Source organism: Rhipicephalus microplus, chromosome 1 (genome assembly GCF_043290135.1).
Source record: "Rhipicephalus microplus isolate Deutch F79 chromosome 1, USDA_Rmic, whole genome shotgun sequence".
NCBI classification, from domain to species: Eukaryota; Metazoa; Arthropoda; class Arachnida; order Ixodida; family Ixodidae; genus Rhipicephalus; species Rhipicephalus microplus.
The window spans coordinates 11,419,944-11,441,098 of NC_134700.1; the positions used below are offsets into that span (position 1 = coordinate 11,419,944).

The following is a 21,155-nucleotide window of genomic DNA, read 5'->3' on the forward strand; positions in this document are numbered from 1 at the left end:
GCGTGGTGTATAAAATTCCTTGCAAAGACAGTGAATACGAATACATTGGCGAAACGGGCAATTACAAAAGAAGGCTTCGGGAACATTTCAATGACACCAAGAACAAGAAAGTAGCTTCTAATGCCCTCGCAGAACATGTTGCGTTTACTGGGCATGCTATCAACTGAGATAAAGCCTACACCACTGCCACAGAAAGAAAGTTGTTAGCACGATTGCACATGGAATCTCTGGCAATTCAAACTACTGCACATATGTTGAACAGAAATATTGGGACACTCCCCCCTGTGTATGCGCAATGTCTGCAACACGTGATGAAACATGCATAAGAAGAGCGCATACGCCATTTGCGGTCACTGTGAACAAGGCTCCCGTGTGGGGAGTCAAAACGTCTGAACTTTTGTGTATTTCACCTTGGTCGGCGTTTTTGTTATTTTGCACTATGTTTGTCCCCGACCAGACGAGATTTCGTTGGACTCTTGACTATATTGACACAATGTACCTGATGTTTTAGTCCCAGAGTGAGATTAAAGAAATCGATAGCTAATTTCACCATTTGTTTACTACTGTCAGCGCAGTGGGCATGTAACAAAAGCAAGTAAGAATAGAAGTGGGCAGTCACTTCTGCATGGGTGCTGCCATGTTGATTTGTAAACAAAACAGAGTTATCGGCGGTAACCGGCACAAATAAATAAATGTGTAGAAAATAAATGCGAAGAATGAACATATCAAGTATTGACATGGCGTAAAACACCAAAAAAGTGCCAGTTCTGTCCAACCCTGTCAACTTTAAGGCACTTGTATGTGAGAATACGCTTCACTGCGCAAGCGCATGGCTTTCTTACATCCCATAGCTTTGGTAGTGCTGAACCAAAGTGGTGAAACACAGTAACACAGTATAGAAAATGAACGTTTGGTGTTCAATGTTATCCACATTGTTCTGGTGCCCGTTAGGCACCGCCTAACTCTCTCATTACCATGCTTATTCAAATTGATTACAGGTGACTGATAGTTTTAGATCGTCGATTTTGGCAGGTTAAATTTGTTTTTGTGCATTCAGCACTATTTAGCAGTTAGTCCAGCCACTCAACTTTCAGATCAATTTCAATTTGCTTGTTTTGGCAACACAAAGATTTTTAAGACCTTTGTGTAAACTAATGTGTGTGTATTGTTGAAAAAGTGCACTAGGCTGGCGAACTTGACAGAAGTGCTTGCCCCTCGTGGTTATGCTACAGTAACATCAAATTTCTGTAATGAAAAGAACCTTTGCAAGCCAAATATCAAATTAAAGTGTCAGCTTCGCAAGTTGACAATGTTAAGTACTAATTGCCAGAAATTTATGCCAGCAATTCAATAGAGAGCTGTTTCTAGAATTCAGGTAATAAGGGCTGCAGCGCCAGCCCGAATGTGCTAGAAGAAACAGACGAAAGTCGAAGCACGGAAGGCAAAGAGGACAACACGAGCGCAAGGCAAAGAGGACAACACGAGCGCTCGTGTTGTCCTCTTCGCCTTCCGTGCTTCGACTTTCGTCTGTTTCTTCTAGCACATTTGTGCTCGCGCTGCAGCCCTTATTACCATGAATTCAAACCAACTAGCCCAAATCGCCATTCTTCTTCTAGAATTCAGAAAAAATTTGTTCTACAAGAATATTTACGAAGGTCCACCGCGTGTTTAATGAGTCGAGGTGGCCTTCTCAGCCTGTTTCCAGCAGCAGCTTTGGTTTCGCTTGTATCGTTGTATCAGACACAGGGTCGTACTTAGTGTCACTGGTCGCTTCTATGACATGGCGCGCACTGCGCGCATGGGTGCGCACCAACGCTGCAAAACACACGCGGTGCTTGAAACTTTTGCAACCCCACCTGAATTGAGTGAGAACGAGCTCAAGAGTTCAAAGATGACAGCACCACACCACAGCTTCAACTTTTACGGTGACAATGTTTTGCATCAGCCTGAGACATCAGCAGCCGTTCATGGGTTTGCTTTGTTTCCATTCTCAAGTTGTCTCCTCCACCGCAAGTGCATATAGCTAAAAACCTTTGTGCACAATCTTATGGCTACTCTGGTTACGTGCGTGGTCCACACTTCGCTAGGGCACAGCGTGCTGCCACTTGCTGCAGAGCTTCTCCTAACGACAAGAAGGCCCCTAGAGCATGTCCTTGCCCTGAGTACGAAGCAGTGCAAAAAGTTCTAAAAGCACATGCGATAGTGTCTTTTTTTTAATACAATATAAGCAAATATGCAAAGAAATATGCTTGGATGCACATATTGGAATGCCAACTTATGCAGGGTAAGATGGCTTATGGAAAGAGGTGACCCTATAAAAAAGAGCAAAGTTCGTTGGACATCTCATTCATAGTCGGAGTATCCACATCACAAGTATCCATCAATTGGAACATCTGAAACTCTTACCGCAAGACAACAAAAATTGACTGAGAAAAGTGCACGAGTACACTTGTGTCTCACGAAAAACTGTGCAATGCTTCACCGCATGGCTCGAGACAAAGCAGCACCTCTGTTATGATTTTTGTCTATGTGAAGAGAAGCATTTTGTACAAGATTCATTATTTTTTATACTGTTCCCGAGTTCTTTATCCACAAGTTGAATATTCTGAATCTTCTTTGTTTTGAATATTTTGCATATATAATGCTTTTTTATTGCACTGCTTACCAGCTGACAAGCACCAATTTCACACTTTTCACAATCTTAATCATTTTAAAGTATTTTTGTTTTCTACAAGATATATTTTTTTAAAATACCATTTGTGGGGTCCCCGCCAGGCGAACCAGCGCCACGCCATGCCACGCTCTTGGAGTGAACGGACACAACAAACGCGGTCGGTACAAAGCACACAACATACATACATTTATTAGCTAATTTAGACGACGATATCGTCTGCCGAATGATACACCAATTTCAATTAACATGCTACCATACAAACAACATAACGCAGTGACACACTAAACACACAATAACATGATAAACACACACCAACACACACAACACATACCCAAGGCGGCGGCGCCAACACCTGACTTTCCACGTGGGACCCCGGCGCGAAGCCCGCGGTGCCAAGCACCGGGGGCCCACGCTACAGACAACCGTTCGCGACAGCCGCCACGCGCAGAAGAGGCTCGCTCAACCCTCGCCTGCCTTCCGCCAGGGGCCACCGCCGGCGCTACCATTCTACCAGCAGTGGTACTCAAAGCGAACACAACGCCATCTATCGCCCGGCGGTGGTCACCACCGAAATAAAGCCTTGGGGCGAGACACGTGCACCACGCGGCGCAGACAACTTTATAGGGGGGGTGTCAGCACCCCCACACAATTCAATGTGAAATGTTTAGTATGCTGCAATGCGTCCCATAGTACTTTTTGAACTGGCAAAAACTATCTTTCTGAGACACATGAAAAACAACCATTTTCGCATGATAACGAAAGAGTTAACTTGGGCACCGACAATAAAATGCCCCTCACAGCACTGCACACAGCAAAAGTAACGTTCTAACCACAATAGTCCAGAGAATGTGTGCAAGTGCGGCAAAGTGTTACACATGAGGTGGCATGTCATCTTAGACAAACTTTATGAGCACACCGTAAAGGCTGCACTGAATAACAATGGTGTGCAGCTCTCTACAGAGGGTGCTAATAAAGTTTAATTGCAATCAATTCTTTGCACATTGCTTCTATGTATTATTGTTTGGGAAACAAATATATAATTTGTAAAACATTACAATTGCTACACCCTTATATAAAACTTGATTTTTCAGAATTAATGATTGCTCCCCTCTACACCTAGTCGTGCTTCAATTGCAGTACACATATTTCCATTTGCTGATGTCTCTGGCAATAGCTTTTGAGCTGCTTTTGCCCGAAGCTTCACAAACTATTCCAATTTACCTAGCGCAATATCTGGGATAACGACAAACAGTAGAGCACAACATGAACAAGCATCTTTCGCTCCTTCAACCAACTGGCGACATGCCATTCCTGGAGCCATTCAAGGAGGCCATGCTCCCGCAGTGCTGCTGTTGCAGGTAATACATCATCATCATCATCAGCCTGTTTACGTCCACTGCAGGACAAAGGCCTCTTTCATGTTCTGCCAGTTAATTCAATCCTGTGCTTGCTGCTGCCAATTTATACCCGCAAACTTTTTAATCTCATCTGCCCCCCTAGCCTTCTGTCTCCCCCCAACCCGCTTCCCTTCTCTGGGAATCCAGTTATCCTTAATGACCAGCGGTTATCCTGTCTACGCGCTACATGCCCGGCCCATGTCCATTTCCTCTTCTTGATTTCAACTATTATATCCTTAACCCCCGTTTGTTCCCTAATCCAACTGCTCTCTTCTTGCCTCAAGGTTACACCTACCATTTTTCTTTCCATTGCTCGCTGCGTCGTCCTCATTTTAAGCTGAACCCTTTTTGTAAGTCTCCAGGTTTCTGCTCCATAGCTAAGTACCGGCAAGATACAGCTGTTATATACATTCCTCTTGAGGGATAGTGGTAATCTACCTGTCATAATTTGAGAGTGCTTGCCAAATGTGCTCCACCCCATTCTTATTCTTCTAGTTACTTCAATCTCGTGGTTCGGCTCCGCGGTTATTACCTGCCCTAAGTAGACATAGTCTTTTACAACTTGAAGTGCACTATTACCTATCTCAAAGCGCTGCTCTTTTCCGAGGTTGTTGTACATTACTTTCATTTTCTGTAGATTACTTTTAAGACCCACCTTTCTGCTTTCCTTGTCTAACTCCGTAATCATGAGTTGCAATTCGTTTCCTGAGTTACTCAGCAATGCAATGTCATCGGTGAAGTGCAGGTTCCTAAGGTTTTCTCTATTAACTCTTATCCCTAACTGTTGCCATTCTAGGCTTCTGAAAACCTTCTGTAAGAACGCGGTAAATAGCATTGGGGAGATTGTGTCCCCCTGCCTAACACCCTTCTTGATTGGTATTCTGTTGCTTTTTTTATGAAGCACTATGGTAGCAGTTGATCCCCTGTAGATTTCTTCCAGGACGTTTATATATACTTCATCGACGCCCTGATTCTGCAGTGTCTGCATGACGGCTGAAATTTCTACTGAATCAAACGCCTTCTCATAATCTATGAAGGCTATGTATACTGGATGGTTATATTCTGAGCATTTCTCTATTACTTGATTGATAGTATGAATGTGGTTGATTGTTGAGTAGCCTGTTCGAAATCCTGTTTGTTCCTTTGGTTGAATGAATTCTTATGTTTTCTTAACTCTGTTAGCAATTACCTTTGTAAATAGCTCGCTTACCACGCAGAGCAAGCTAATCGGCCTGTAATTCTTTAAGTCCTTGTCATCTCCTTTCTTATGTATTAAGATGGTGTTAGCATTCTTCCAGGACTCTGGTACTCTTCCCGTCAGGAAACACCTCGTAAACAGGGTGGCTAGTTTTTCTAACACAATCTGTCCTCTATCTTTCAGTAGATCTGATGTTACCTGATCTTCACCAGCAGCTTTGCCTCTTTGCATGCTCTACAAAGCTTTTCTGACTTCTATCATTACTGGTGGGGTATTGTCTGGGTTACTGCTAGTTCTTATGGTACTAAGGTCGTGGTTGTCCCGGCTGTCCAACAACCTCGGAAAAGAGCAGTGCTTCGAGATAGGTAATAGTGCACTTCAATTTGTAAAAGACTATGTCTACATAGGGCAGGTAATAACTGCAGAGCCAAACCACGAGATTGAAGTAACTAGAAGAATAAGAATGGGGTGGAGCACATTCAGCAAGCAGTCTCAAACTATGACAGGTAGATTGCCCCTATCCCTCAAAAAAAAGGTATATAATAGCTGTATCTTGCCGGTACTTAGCAACAGAGCAGAAACCTGGAGACTTACAAAGAGGGTTTAGCTTAAATTGAGGACGACGCAGCGAGCAATAGAAAGGAAAATGGTAGGTGTAACCTCAGGAGACAAAAAGAGAGCAGAGTGGATTAGGGGACAAACAGGGGTTAAGAGTATCATAGCCGAAATAAAGAAGAGGAAATGGACATGGGCCGGGCATGTAGCGCGTAGACAGAATAACCGCTGGTAATTAAGGGTAACAATCTGGATTCCCAGAGAAGGGAAGCGGGTTAGGGGGAGACAGAAGGTTAGGTGGGCAGATGAGATTAAGAGGTTTGCTGGTATAAATTGGCAGCAGCAAGCACAGGACCGGGTTAACTGGCGGAACATGGGAGAGGCCTTTGTCCTGCAGTGGACGTAGTCAGGCTGATGATGATGATGATGTCTCGGCTACTGTACAGATCCCTGTAAAACTCCTCCGCTATTTTAACTATCCTAACCATATCGGTAGCTATTTTACCTTCTTTGTCCCTTAGTGCATACATCCGATTTTTCCCTATCTTAAGTTTCCTCTTCACTGCTTTGACGCTTCCTCCATTTTTCAGTGCGTCTTCAATTCTCTCCATATTATACCTTCTTACATCGGATACCTTACGCTTATTAATCAACTTCGAAAGCTCTGACAGTTCTATTTCGTCTGTTGTACTTGAGACTTTCATGCTTTGACGCTTCTTAATGAGATTCTTCGTTTCCTAGGAAAGCTTGCCAGTGTCCTGTCTAACTACCCTGCCTCTAACTTCCACTGCACACTCCACATTGTCATTCATTGTATCTACGCTAAGGTTGGTTTCCTCAATAAGAGCCAAGTACCTGTTCTGAAGCGAGACTCTCAATTCCTGTACTTTCCCTTTCAGTGCTAGTTCATTGATTGGCTTCTTGCGTATCAGTTTCTCTCATTCCTTCTTCAAGTCTAGGCGAACTCGAGACCGTACCATTCTATGGTCACTGCATCGTTCCCTGCTAACCACTTCCACATCCTGCACGATGCCTGGGTGTGCACTCATTATAAAGTCTATTTCGTTCTTGTTTTTGCCATTAGGGCTCCTCCATGTCCACTTAAGGTTTCCTCGTTTTCGGTAGAAGGTATTCAAAATCCGTAAATTATTACGTTTTGCACATTCTACTAGTAGCTCTCCTATGGCATTTCTAGTACCGATGCCATAATCTCCTACTGCCTGGTCTCCAGCCTGCCTTTTCCCTACCTTTGCATTGACGTCTCCCATCAGTATAGTATACTGTGATTTTACCTTACTCATTCCCGATTCTACATCTTCATAGAAGCTTTCAACTGAAGTGTCGTCATGGCTGGATCACCTTCATCTTGCATCTCTTATTGAGTTTCATTACGATACCTAGTAGGTAATATGGTATTCCAAAAATTACATCATTGCCTGTTTCTTGCCCGAAAGTGCTATCTGTGTTGTTCACTTTTGAGAACACTCACACTGGTTTTCAAATGAAGCAGGAATTTACCTGTCCTTACATGCTCTAAAGTGTGGGGGTGCTAACACCCCGTGTAAAATCATTTGCGCCTAGTGGCACGGGTGTTTGGCCTATAGGCCGCATATAGGGTTCACAACTATATAGCGGTAGGTGGCATGGTGCTCGCGATAGTTTATTCCCTATATCATCATCATGGTTAGCACGGTAGCATCGCCAGTGATGCCCGGCTGCAAACCTAGGTTGTGGCACATGTGAGATGAGCAGGCTTTTTAGGCACGTGGCAGTTGGCACAAACGGTTGTCACTTGGGGTGGGTTCAAGGTGGACGACACTGCGGGTTGTCTGTCGTGAGCTCTCGTAATGAGTTGAGCGCTGGAGACGCTGCCTTCGTACTACCTTGTTTGTGTTTGTTATGTTGTTGAGTGTTGTGGAATATTGTGTAAGGTTGGTTCAGTGGGCTGATCACAACTGATGTATCATTTAGGGTGAAGATATCGTTGTTCTAAAAGTAGTTAAATAAATGTGTGTTGTTTGGTTCGCCGAGTCTGTTCATTCCGAGAAAGTTGACTTTCGAGACCCCACAAAAATCTTTTTTTTCCCCAAAAGTACTTTAACTTCCCTGTAAACCAGTGTTTTGTCAACTTACACAAAATATGATTCAAAAGCGATAGCAGACAGCCTTACTTTTTAACAATGTAATTTGTTTGCATCGCATTCATTGCTTTGCTGTTGAGTGAAACTGATTTTTATTTAAGTGACAGACACTGACCCTGGAAAGCAAGGGACTAACGTGTAACAGGGCATAGCCACTTCACAGTGGGCCTTCTGATGCCAGGGAAGTGAGCAACGCCACTGATAGCTAGATAATATTATGTAAGAATAAAACTGTTTAAAATTTCTTTGCTTGACCATAGTGACAAAAAATCATTTTCATTGTTAAATATACATTGGTTACTTGTAACATCAGACAAATTAGAAAATAAGAACAATGCTTATTAGATTTCACTCTTAATAAAAATGCGTTATATTAACAGTACTCACAGACGTACAAAAGCAGGTGCACCAGTGTAACTTTTCCGGTAAAATATGTTCTTGCTCTATCACTAAACACTGGGGCAACTCTTCGAGCTGATTAAAATCATCTCACCGAGCACGCTTCAAGATGTTGCTCCTTCATCATCGGATATCCACGTTTGAACTCGTAAGTAAATTCTCCTTCGAGAAACTGACATCTAATAATTCAGATTCTGATTCGGCACTTGGCAAATAGCCCACATCAGAAGCTTGACTCACTGAGAAACCAGCATGCACATCCGTTGCATAAGCGAACTGAGTGAGCGAGCGCACAGATGAAAAACTACGGCTGTGCGATCGTCTAGAAAGCAAGAAGAGTGAAGAAGCTATAATCCTCGTATCATTGCCAACGAGACGGAGTACGTTTTTTCCAGTCTCCAAAATAGGAAACGCAACCACGAGGGTGTCGTTTGTGTAATTTTTTGCTGCACAGGAACAGGCGTAATCCTGCCCAGAGAAGCAATAAACGAGCAAGTAACACGTGCAACCACTAGCCTTCAGCTTTGCGGGTTGTGGCGGAGCTATCACCTCATGTAAAGTCGTTTGCACCTCGTGGCGCACACATGTTTCGCGAATAGGCCGCACTTAAGGTTCACAACCATAGATCGGTTGGTAGCATTGTACTCGGGAGCATTTATCGCCACCATCATCATCATGATTAGTGCAGTAGCGCCAGCAGTGACGTCTGGCTAGGTGGCCGGGCAGAAAAGGTTGGCGATCTTCTTTTAGCGTGTGGCAGCTGGCGCGAACGCTCGCCTTCCCGCAGCGGGATTGTGGAGGACTGTGTCACAGGCCATTTCCTGTGAGCTCGTTGTGGTGAGTTGAGAGTTGGCAACACCGTCTAGGCGTTATATTGTTTGTTGTTATGTTAACGAAGTGTATTATAATATAGTATAATGTTGTCTTTAGCATGTTGATCACTAGTGATGTATTCATTCGGCTGGTGAATAAATAAATGTACCATATATTGCCGCATATATGTCGAATTTTCTTTAAAAATCGGAGCGCCAAGTTTGGGGGGTAGGATTATATGCAGATTTATACATGACGAAGAGAAGGGGGTAAAAAAAAAGAAACACAAGGCAACCAAAGTTTACCAAGAATATTACTATTACTATGTGCCTATCTCATATTTTATATAATATATAATATATATATATATATATATATATATATATATATATATATATATATATTATTATATATATGCTTTATATATGCGGCAATATATGATACATTTATTTATTCGCCAGCCAAATGAATACATCAGTAGTGATCAACATGCTAAAGACAACATTATACAATACAGTCGAACCTCGATATATCGAACGGCGCGGCGATCGCAAAATAGTTCGATATATCCAGAATTCGATATAAAAAAATCACGAAAAAAATGCGTCAACAGCTTGCTGAAAACAACCAACGAACCGTTCAAGCGTGGTGCAGTAAATACTCACTTGAAAATTCAAACATAGTATTTATTGTGTTGGTTTAAAATATTGAAAAAGAGTAGCCTGCTTTTTGTTGGCCATGGCGTGTTTGACGACTGCGTCCTCAATATAGTCCCGGCAATCCATAAGTGATAAACCGGTGCCTTCAATCACGCCGCAGTGGCGGCGCACAAGGGCCAAGGCAGCTACGACCTCAGCTGATGTCGGGAGCGGGGCACCATTAGCGCTTGCGGGATCCACCTCGGCAGAGTCTTCATTTGGCTGCTCAGCAGTAGCTTCGGCGACAATCTCCACATCCGTGAGCTCCGCCGTTCAGAGTTAGGCCTGTCGCGCACGCGACAGGCCTAACTTCGAACGCACGAACACTGCGAGCACAACGACCGATGCCTGCCGATGCTAGGGGGGAGGAGCTTGCAACAAGTGCGCAGTGTGCCATTGACAGCATAGAGACTGCAACGACTGCAAGCTGCAAGGCTGCGGCCTGAGTCCGGGTGTAAAGCGCGCATATGGCGCGCCCATGCCGGCCTGACTGCTTTCCCTTTCCCGGCGGCAGCGCGGGCCGCGTCCGAGACAGTCGTTTGCGTCCTTTCCCTCCTTTACTTTCCTCCTCAATCTTTACCTCCCACTCCCCCTTCCCCCGCGTGAAGCCGTGTCGGTGCCTTCGTATTGAAAGACAATAACAGCTCCACGCTTCTCTCTTCACTTTCCTCATTCAAGAACCTCCACCGCAAGGCTGCGGCCCGCGTACGCCGCTATGTTAAAGTGGCACTCTCGGCGCCATCGATGTGTGCAGCATTTGTAAACGCCCGCCGCTCTACCGCTACTTTCGAGAGTTGCGGGAAAGCTTGCCGCCTGTCAATGGAGCGCGGGCGGTTTGGTGTGGCTGAGTTCGATATATCCATTATATGTCAAACTTTGTTCAAAATAAAAAATCAATAATGCATGCAATTTCCCGCGTGATATAGGAATCGTTCGATATAGGCAATAATTCGATATATCCGTGTTCGATATATTGAGGTTTGACTGTATTATAATACACTTCATTAACATAACAACAAACAATATAACGCCTAGACGGTGTTGCCAACTCTTGACTCACCACAACGAGCTCACAGGAAATGGCCTGTAACAAAGTCCTCCACAATCCACTACAACAAACAATATAACGCCTAGATGGTGTTGCCAACTCTCGACTCACCACAACGAGCTCACAGGAAATGGCCTGTGACACAGTCCTCCACAATCCCGCTGCGGGGAGGCGAGCGTTCGCGCCAGCTGCCACACGCCAAAAGAGGATCGCCAACCTTTTCTGCCCGGCCACCTAGCCAGAAGTCACTGCTGGCGCTACTGCACTAATCATGATGATGATGGTGGCGATAAATGCTCCCGAGTACAATGCCACCTACCGATCGATGGTTGTGAACCTTAAGTGCGGCCTATTTGCGAAACATGTGTGCGCCACGAGGTGCAAACGACTTTACAGGAGGTGATAGCTCTGCCACAACCCGCAAAGCTGAAGGCTAGTGGTTGCACACGGAAAGCTGAAGGCTAGTGGTTGCACGTGTTACTTGCTCGTTTATTGCTTCTGTGGGCACGATTACGTCTGTTACTATGCGCCTATTTTATATTCATATTATAGCAAAAAGAATAAAAATTATTTTTACCCATTTTCTAAGTACGGTACTAAGTTTTCCGAGGGTAAGGTGGATCAACGCTACGAATGAAGCCTTCAGAGATCCTCTTGTATGAATGATTCTCGAAGGCCGGACGAAGAGCTTTGGCTTTAGCATGGGCTTTGAATCGCTTCGCGACCTGCGTCGGAGTACATTACGAGTGGTGCGCGTTCATTCTTTTGCAAGCTCGCGCTAGACTAAACTCACGCTCTCGTCCGCATCAAAATGGCTCCAGCGCATCAACGCTGCTACAGTGCCGCGTTCAGGCAAAAAGTGATTCTTGACGCCGAATCGACAAGCAACTTTTCAGTGGAGCGTGAATTCGGCACCTCGGAGAAATGTGTGCAATGCTGCCACCAACAAAAGAATAAACTTTTCGCGTGCGCGGGATCACAAAAATTCTTCTGGGGACCAAAGGAAGAAAAATACCCTGCCATCGCCCCGCTGCGGTGGTCTAGTCGCTAAGGTTCTCGGCTGCTGACCTGCAGGTCGCGGGATCGAATTCCGGCTGCGACGGCTGCATTTTCGATTGAGGCAATAATGCTGTAGGCCCATGTGCTCAGATTTGGGTGCACGTTAAAGAACCCCAGGTGGTCAAAATTTCCAGAGCCCTCCACTACAGCATCTCTCATAATCGTATAGCGGTTTTGAGACGTCCCCACACATCAATTCGAATACCCTGCTATCAAAGAAGCTATCAACAAATAGGTCGGCGAACAGCTGGAGAAAGGCCTGAGCGTATCTTATCCAAATATTTAGGTGGAGGCTTGCAGTGTTGCGAATGGATTGAAAATCCCTCACAGTGAATTCAGAATTCCTAAGAAATAAGTGACTAATTTCATGAATCGGCACGAGAACCTCAGGCGGCGCACGACTATTTGTCAAAAGCCAACTGAGGAATATGACCGAAAAAAAAAAAAAGAAGCCTTCTTGAACTTCATCAGTGAACAGAAGGCGGAACACATTGACACTCTCGGCCAAATCGGCAACGCCGATCGAACACCTGGCTGGTTTGATATGCCGAGCAAACAGACCGTGTCAGCAAAAGGTGAGGGGCAAGTGCGCCTGATCACTGCTGGCAATGATCACAATCGTTCTATGCAATAGCTGCGTTGCACCGCGGACGGCCACAAGCTGCCACCTTTTATTGTTTTCAAGCGAAAGACAATGGCCAATGAGAAATTCCCCCTAAGGTAATTGTTCACGTCAATGAGAAGGGCCTTTTCAAGGAGGACACTGTGCTGGAATGGTTACACCTCGTCTGGCTCTGGCGCCCAGGCGGTCTTCTCAGGCCCAAAAGCATGCTTGTGCTAGACTTGTTCTGAGGGTTCTGAGGGTACAGTGGCCAATGCAGATTGCCAGTTGGCGATAATCCTGGGTGGCTTAACCCCTGTGCTACAGCCGCCCAAGGTGGCCCTCAACAAGCCATTTAGGGGGGAAGAGGCACTTAGCGATCAGGCATCTTATTATTTAAGCTAGGGTGATGAAAACTTATGAGATCATGTATTTACATGTGCAGATGTCAAATATGAACTCAGTTTTCATGTACCTCTTACCGTTTCGTTTTTAATTAGTCATTATTTAAAAGTTCTTTTGATAACCTTTTCAGTAAATTGGCTGTAGATAAATATGTGGCGTTTATCGTCCCAAAACCACCATATGATTATAAAGGACGCCGTTGTGGAGGGCTTCGGAAATTTCGACCACCTGGGGTTCTTTAACATGCACCCAAATCTGTGCGCACAGGCCTACATTTCTGCCTCCATCGGAAATGCAGAGTAAATTGGCTGTACTGATCTTGCCGAATTAAATGTCATTGCACTCTACAATTAGCAAAGAGTCCAAAAACCAAGTTTCATGGCTTTCCTACAACAAAAGCTATGAAGCTTAGAAGTTCATCCTTACACTATCAAAGAACGATAATTTTGTATTTAATTTTTTTACAAAAATTTATGGCGTCCTATAGTTGCATATGGCACTTTCTTCCACTCACTAAGCATTCACCTTCTCAGCACGACAAAAATTATGAAATTCCAGCGTACCAAAGCTGAGAAGCGCTTGTCAGAAGAATGAAAGATGGCCAAAAAACTGAATCTGAGAAAACGGCAAAAAACAAATATTCAAGGAATTCTACACAAACAAAAATGCTTCTCTTTGCATATAAATGCCTCAGAAAACACCAGGGCAGTAGTCTTTGTCACACTTCTGTCGTTGCCGCCGCTTTGCTTGCTACAGGAACCTGGAAGATGCTGAACGCTTCCGCTCGACACTCATGATCCGATGAGAATCCTTCTCTTCTGCCCGTCGCTCGCTCATGGAGTTTCGCTCTAGCTGAAGTTCTTTGAGGATACGCGAGGAGGCTTCTTTCATTCCTGAATTGAAGCACATTACGACCTCAGCAACTGCAGTCTCAACAGCTATGAGTGAAGCATGCTTTTTCTTAAGGCATTAGAGACCATATGACAGAATGGAGTGCCTCGTTTACATTTTGTGTCTTGCCTCTTTGGCAGCGTTTTAGCAGCTCCTAATCACAAAGTTGTTCGTAGGCTGGAAGTAGTGCATCACGGACATTTTGCGGAAAGTTGTAGGTGTGTCTTGGTAGCGGTTCTCCCCTTGCAGCAGCAGCGTTCTGCTTGCACCATGAGTCACTGCCACTTGGGCACAAGGTGTGGTCAGACCTTTCATCAGTGGATGTCACATGATAATATGTGGCCATGGCTGCCCGGTGCATTACATCTACATCACCAACATTGAACTTTAGAGCCCAGCCATAGTATCTCGACAAGTTCTCTATGACATCTTCTGTCAAGCAGCCTCTTCCACTTAGTGTTTCACCGGAACCTTTATGCTTTTGAACAAGATTGCGTAAAGCAGAACCCATTCGTTTTTGAACATGGTTTATACAGTCCTCTTTTTGAACCTGTATGAAATCGTGAACTGTCGAGTCTTCAACAGCACGAAATGATCTACTGTCCCCATGACACAGCATCACTGTGTACTGCAAGCCGTGACGGGAAATTGAGCGCTCAAAGAGAGTGACTGCTGCCTTCACTTCCATGTGCCCTGATTCGCATTGTGTATTTTTCGTATTTTTCTGGTAGATGTGCGTTGACTCCCAAACCAAGTAATTTGGGTGCTCTTACAATGGTGCGCGCTTGCAGCCGCCACAAAAATTTGACGGGACAACATAGTCTAAAACATAGCCAGAAAACGGCTTTTTCGAATGCAACCAAGACGACTGCTGTAGCAGGCGTAGAACGGCAACACCGCGGCGCCGAAAAAGCCTATTTTTCACATGTCCATCGCCAAAAATTCAGCTCACTAAATTTGCAGAAATTACTCTCATGGCTAAATTACCCATCTAAGATGTGTGAAAATTACCAATCTAAGATGTGTGGAAATTGGCGAGATCATGCAGCAATAGTGGGAGAATCCAAATATAGCATTTTTAAAAAATTGTATTTTTTTTGCAATTTTCGGTCTCAAAGACCCGCTTCTCCCCTTAAGGACCGGGTGGCGGCACTTTACAAAGACTGGATGGACCACGACAACAAGCCCCAGATGCTGATGGGGTATGTGAGGCGGGCTCCTTCGAGCACTGTGGCACAGTGGGCGTCCGATGCTTGATACGAACAGCCAGACAGCATGGTGCGTGAAGATTTTGTGAAGTGCGCAATCACCACTGCCACATGAAGGCTTAAAGTTGTAGTTTGCTGGCAACAAATTTTTTGTTTCGTCGATGAGTAAAATTTTTTTAAATTTACTTAGATTTTTTTAACCCGATTTCAAGGTCAAAAGTTAAGCGGGGGGGGGGGGGGGGTCTTATATTCGAGTCGACTTATGCGGTATGTGTTTGTTTGTGCCAACTACGTCTGATGTATGCTCGCTCGCACTGACCCCACAGAGTGAAAGCAGCAATTCGCGACTCTACTAAGCGCTCACCACTTAGCGGCCGCACCTGGAAACGCCGCAAACAGGGTCAACCTTGAAAGGAGATATGTTACCATGTTGCGCACGTTGAGATGCGGCTGCATAGTTCCTTTATTTTCACCATGCCGCACATGCGCGAGCTTAAAAAAGAAAGCCATGTCCAAGGGACATGGGAACGCAATGGTATGCATGCAATCGGAAGCACGAGTAGCAGCGTATTGTTACCTCGAAAACTGTTAAAGGCCTTGCCAGTAGCAGTGTAGCAATGCAGTGCATAAGTGCTGGCACCTTTTAGACAGGCCCACTACACATGAGCCTCCTTAAAAATTAGGTTTGCTAGGCTGGTTTTGTGATGCGGTTCACCAAAGAGGCTCGATGTTTGCGCGCACAGTGCCACTATTTCCCCTGTTTGCGGAGTAACATCCTTTATGTTAATGAGAGTGAGGCGGCCTGCAGCCAGCTACCTTAGGAAGTAGTACGAACCAACTCCACAATCGAGAAGCTTCAGCACAGTGCCAAGCGAAAGTGCCGCGTAGACCTTGTTAAGCGCAGCCCAAAGAACAAAACCAAAATTAGCCCTGCGTGTACGCTTGGATGTGTTGAGTGAAAGCTGGCGCGCTGCCTTGCAAAGAAAGAGAGAACGAGAAACATTGATGCATGAAAAAATTTCCACACATTCCCAAAAGGTGGCAGCATATGCATTCTAAAAAGGCACACATTCTGAACATGAACGTAATGCCGTACATGTATGGCTTAAACCCTAAAAAGTTAATGAGATGACATTAAAAAAAAAGCAAGCAAACATTCGGATTGAAAAAACTAGCCCTCACGAGCTCAATCGAGCAGAGCCTTTTAGGGAGTATTTATTGCAAGAATGATTACAAACCTGAAATGTGCTAGTGGAAAGAATGAGGAAAAGGCTGTTCTGGATGAATACGATCCCAGTGTTCGCATGCATGAATGTGAAGCACAGAAAGCCCGATCCCGTTTCACATGGCTGGTCTTGCCAAGCTTCATTCTATAACGCCCAGAAACAGAAATGACAGACATTTAACAGCACACGCATAGTTATTCGTGAAAATCGCTTGAATTATGTGCTGCATGACGCTTGACATTAGCTACCCGCACTGTTTCTAAAACACAACGCTCACTGATGAACGGCCCCCCCATTTTCTTGCCAGCAATCGGCCTAGAGTACATAAGCTTGTGCAGATAGGGCGTTTTGTCGAGGAGCTGACTTGCACAACAGAAGCTGCATTGACACCATGCATGGCATCGTGGCCTACTTGGGCCGCATATGCAGGCACTGTTTATTTAATGGAATAATTTTTGGTCTGTGGTTGCGACATTGGCGACCCTGTTATCAAAGCTTTACATGATTGATTGATATGCGGTGTTTAACGTCCTAAAACCACCATATGATTATTAGAGACGCCGGGAATTCCGGCCACCTGGGGTTATTTAACGTGCTCCCAAATCTGAGCACACTGGCCTACAGCATTTTCTCCTTCGTCAAAAGTGCAGCCACCGCAGCTGGGATTCGATCCCGCGATCTGCGGGTCAGCAGTCGAGTACTTTAGACACTAGACCACCACGGCGGAGCATCAAGCTGCACATGGTTTGACGTGTTGTGGTGGTGTGATTGCCGGTGACAGGCACCCGTAAACCTGAGACAATGCGCAGTCTGGTGCTATTTCCATCAATATTATTAGGATGGCAAAGTAAATCCAGTTTGGCGTAGGAATGAAAGCACTGCCACACATTTAAAAAGTGATGCCATGTCTTCTCTCACCTAGAAGTAACACAGGAACTGGAAATGTGCCGGGCAAGCCAGTGTCATTGTGGCCAAATATTTCCAAGTGTCGGCTGATAGGCCATGATGTTGTATGAATGTGAGCCACATGTTCAACAAACTTGCATAAAAATGAAACAGAAATGAAACTTTCTGAGATACAATCACTGGATTTTCATGAAAAGTGAAAATTCCAGGACTTCTTTGAAAAGAAACATTTCAAATACAACATTTTTCAGCATTATTCTCTAAACTTGTTATACAGTCGAACCCCGCTACAACAAAACTGACAGGGCGCGGAAAAAATTTCATTGAAATGAAAGTTTTGTTGTAGTGAAATCGAAAAAATATAGCTGATCTGAGCTAGCAAAACAAAGGAATGTTTATTCTCAAAATTCAAAAAATGTCCGCTGCTTCATATTCTTTCCCAGAAGCGTCACAATGCGATTCTCACTAGTGCATAGCAAGGCCATGGTGAAAAGCACACTGAAACAATGCCTAAAATCGCCTTCGTGAACAAACGAAACAGTTGCATTAACATGTTAACACCAGCAGCTGTCCGTCGTCAAAAGTATCCAACAACGCGAAGACGGAGGCAGGGTATCGTGGAGCGACGACTTTTGCATTACTCTATGCCATTCTTATCATCCATCACTCGCGGCTAGCTGATTTTGTTAATACGGACAAACGGTCGCTCTGATTAGTTACCACACTGGCCAAGCGCGAACATGATATTAAGCATCAGAAAAGGCATTGTTCCGCGGTTGCACCCAGCAGCTGTGTGAAGAAAACCATGAAGTGAGGGACTGAGCTTCAGCTTCAGATCGCCTGTGGTTCAAAAGCAAGCCAGTGTCAAAAGCAAGCCAGTGGCGCCCATGCTTGCTGAACAGCGGCAGTTTCTGGCAGTGCCAACGCGTGTTTTAGATTTCGTTGATGTATTTTGAGGCTCTGAAAATGCATCAAAATGTTAAAGACTGGGTTTGCTGCATAAAAATAAATGCCCGAGCCTGAAATTACATTGTAAAATTTCGTTCAAGCGAGACGATCGAAGAAAAATTGTGGCAACAATATTTATGCATTGACTCCTACGAACTGCTGACGGGGAATGGTGAATTTTTCAATGCAGCGGAAATTTCCTTGAAGCGGCGTTCATTGTAGCTTGTATTATCACATACTTCTTTATCGTGGTATTGACCGCTGTCAGTGCGCATGATGTTATCCTACACAAGGCAGATCTCTTGAGAACAAAGCATCAGTTGCATTCATTTTATGTGCGCTGCTTCATCAAACAATAATGCATCGCCAACTAGCACATTCAAGGACACTGCTTGCAACAACGCACCTTGTTGTCCAGAGCCTGAATTTCTTGCTGGTTGGCTGTAGACAGGATGAAGCTGTTCATTTGTGCCTTGAGTGGGTCATCCTGCAAGAATGAAGCATGTCACAGTGTAGAAACAGTCTAAAAGTAATTATGGTGTTTGTAAGAATAACATTTGTTATCTGCTTTGAAATGTCCAGCCACATTCAAGTGCTGCACCTCTTCCGAGAAATGAGCCAAAAATCTGAGTGATGGTTTCCATTCTGTCATTTCTCTGGAATCGGCAGCAATCAAGTAACAGAACGGACAAAACAGGGACAGTCCACTTATGGGGAGATACTACACCTTCCAAAAACTCTTATTTTTGCGAGCACCTCAGCCAAATTTGGAAAGCTTATGTGGATTTTACTGCTGATTTCGAAAATCTAATTTTTTTTTTTACTGTGAAAATCAGTTTTAGAGATATAATGAACTGTCACTTTTCAATTTAGGCCTAACTAGCTAATTAACTGTAACTTGCAGAGTGATGTGAAACTTATAGAACAGATTTAGGATGTTCACAGTGTGAAATAAAGTACTGTGACATGCCGTTGTGGCCGTCGGATATACTGGGTTTCGAAGCAGCCTAAGAAGGACATCCACACTCTTCGAAGATCAGGAAGGGACTGCTAGACCTTTTTTTTTTATTCCACGTTCCTCGAGCGCCCGTGAGCTCGGCGCCGATCTACTTTGTTTTCCTCGTGCAAAGGCGCGAGACATTATACTTGTGACGAGCGATAACAGACGAAGACGTCTGTTATCGCTCGTCACAAGTATAAATTATTGTTCTGGGCTATTTCGCAGCAAAGTTGTGGGATGTTGAATATGGCATGAAAAATTTCCCCATCTGCACTAGAAACAAACGATCCAATTGGAGAGTTTTCTAAAAAATTGGTACAATAAAACGCACTTTACTACACATCCCCTGCATTTATCGTCAAAACATAAAAGAAATCGTAATGATAACCCAGATAGAACAAGAGACATTGCTCCGGTATAACGGGAAGCACACGACGATTTGAGAAATTAAGAAAAAACGTGGGCACACATTTTTATTGCAGAAGATGCAACAAGACGACCTAAACATGCACCAGAAGCATTCTGAATGCATTCTGTGGTCATGCCCCCTCTTCACTATCTTTAGGCGTTCCAATGAGGCTGTTCTTTTCTTGTTGGAGAAAATGCTGTGACGGTAATCTTTTTCTCTTGCTCTTCTGGCACCAGTGCTTGTCGCATTCATGACATGAATGCGACAAGCACTGGTGCGACACCTAAGACACCTAAGATTGCCGTTGCGACATCTAATGCGACACCTAAGATTGCCGTTGCAGAATTATAATTGCGTGTTGAAGCGTAGAACTGCTTTTGCAATGGCTGCTTCAATAGCAAACAGCAACGCATGGTGCTCCTTGGTGCCAAACTTCAAATTTGGAGTTCCGTGTTTTGCCGCATTCGCACCTCCATAGCAGCTTATGAAAGCCGGGTAAAAACTTGTAGTAATGCCTCTGCCACGTCTTTCGGTAGATTGTAGGCATGCCTGGGTTTGGGCTTACCCTTTGTTTTTGTGGCATTGTGCCGACACCATGAACTTTCACCAGCTGGGCACAGACTGTGGTTCGAGCATTCATCAGTGGAGGTGACGTGGCGGTATGTGGCCATCACAGCCTTTTGCATCTCTTCCACACCACCTTGACAGGATTTGAGAACTCGGCCATAATATGTGCTCAGCCTGGTAATCAGTGCACCTGCGAGCTTGCCTTTCCCACCAAGGCCTCTTTTCACAACGCACTTTTGTTTCTGCACCACGTTTCTTATCACGGTGTCCATCCGTTTCTCTACATGATTATTGCAGTCTTCCTTCTGCACGCCGATGTAACCACACACCTTGGCGTCTTTTTGGGGCAAAATGTTCGAGAGTCTCCCATCAGACAGTATAGTTGTGTAGCGCAGGCCAATGGCGTTCAAGCGACCTCTGAAATAGAATTAAAGCTGCCTCTACTTTGCTATGCTGTTCGTATTTTTTGGAATTTGTGGTTAGCCTTCCATTCTTGATAGCTCTCACTATTAGGCTCTGTGGGTCCACCTCGCAGCCTAGGCAAAAGTTGGAAAGAACGACGTAGTTCAACAGGTAGCCTCTAAATAGTTCAATAACTGTGCCGGCGCCGATTTGAAAAAAACGACCTTGCGTCTTCCACGTGCCGTCGTAGCTAACGGCAATATTGCCCCGGCGGCCAAAGCACAAGTCTTCATAAATTCTAGTAACATTTTCGCACATTCGCTCGTAGCGAACTCAGCCACTCACGTTGCAGCGGGTGCAAACGTACTTTTCAAATGCCGCTGAAACGTCTCGTGGTGCATACTGCGGTATGAGATGCCCATTGTCATGCAAATATTATTGATTTTCGTTTGCCCGTTGCCGGTAGCTACCACCGCCCACAAAGCAAGAAGATTTACTTCAAACGAACTGCACGTTTTTGTGCTGTTAGCACGGGGCGAAATACATTCATTCGCGATCTCATTGCACTTTCGACACTGCACTAGCACTTTCACTGCAAGTCCGTGGTCCT

The 21,155-nt window shown here is 44.7% G+C and overlaps 1 protein-coding gene across 3 annotated transcripts in view; it reads right to left on the reverse strand.

The window, feature by feature from the left end:
- Bap60 (Brahma-associated protein 60) overlaps positions 1–21,155 on the reverse strand; it is a 215,740-nt gene that overhangs the window by 20,850 nt on the left and 173,735 nt on the right. For 2 of the 3 annotated variants that reach the window (XM_037429363.2, XM_037429362.2), the window contains exons 9-10: positions 18,574–18,654; positions 16,326–16,457 (exon numbers count right to left, since the gene is read on the reverse strand). In XM_037429363.2, coding sequence (XP_037285260.1) covers positions 16,326–16,457; positions 18,574–18,654 — 213 coding nt within the window. The remainder of the gene's footprint in view (positions 1–16,325; positions 16,458–18,573; positions 18,655–21,155) is intronic. The other variant, XM_037429364.2, reaches the window with a different exon arrangement.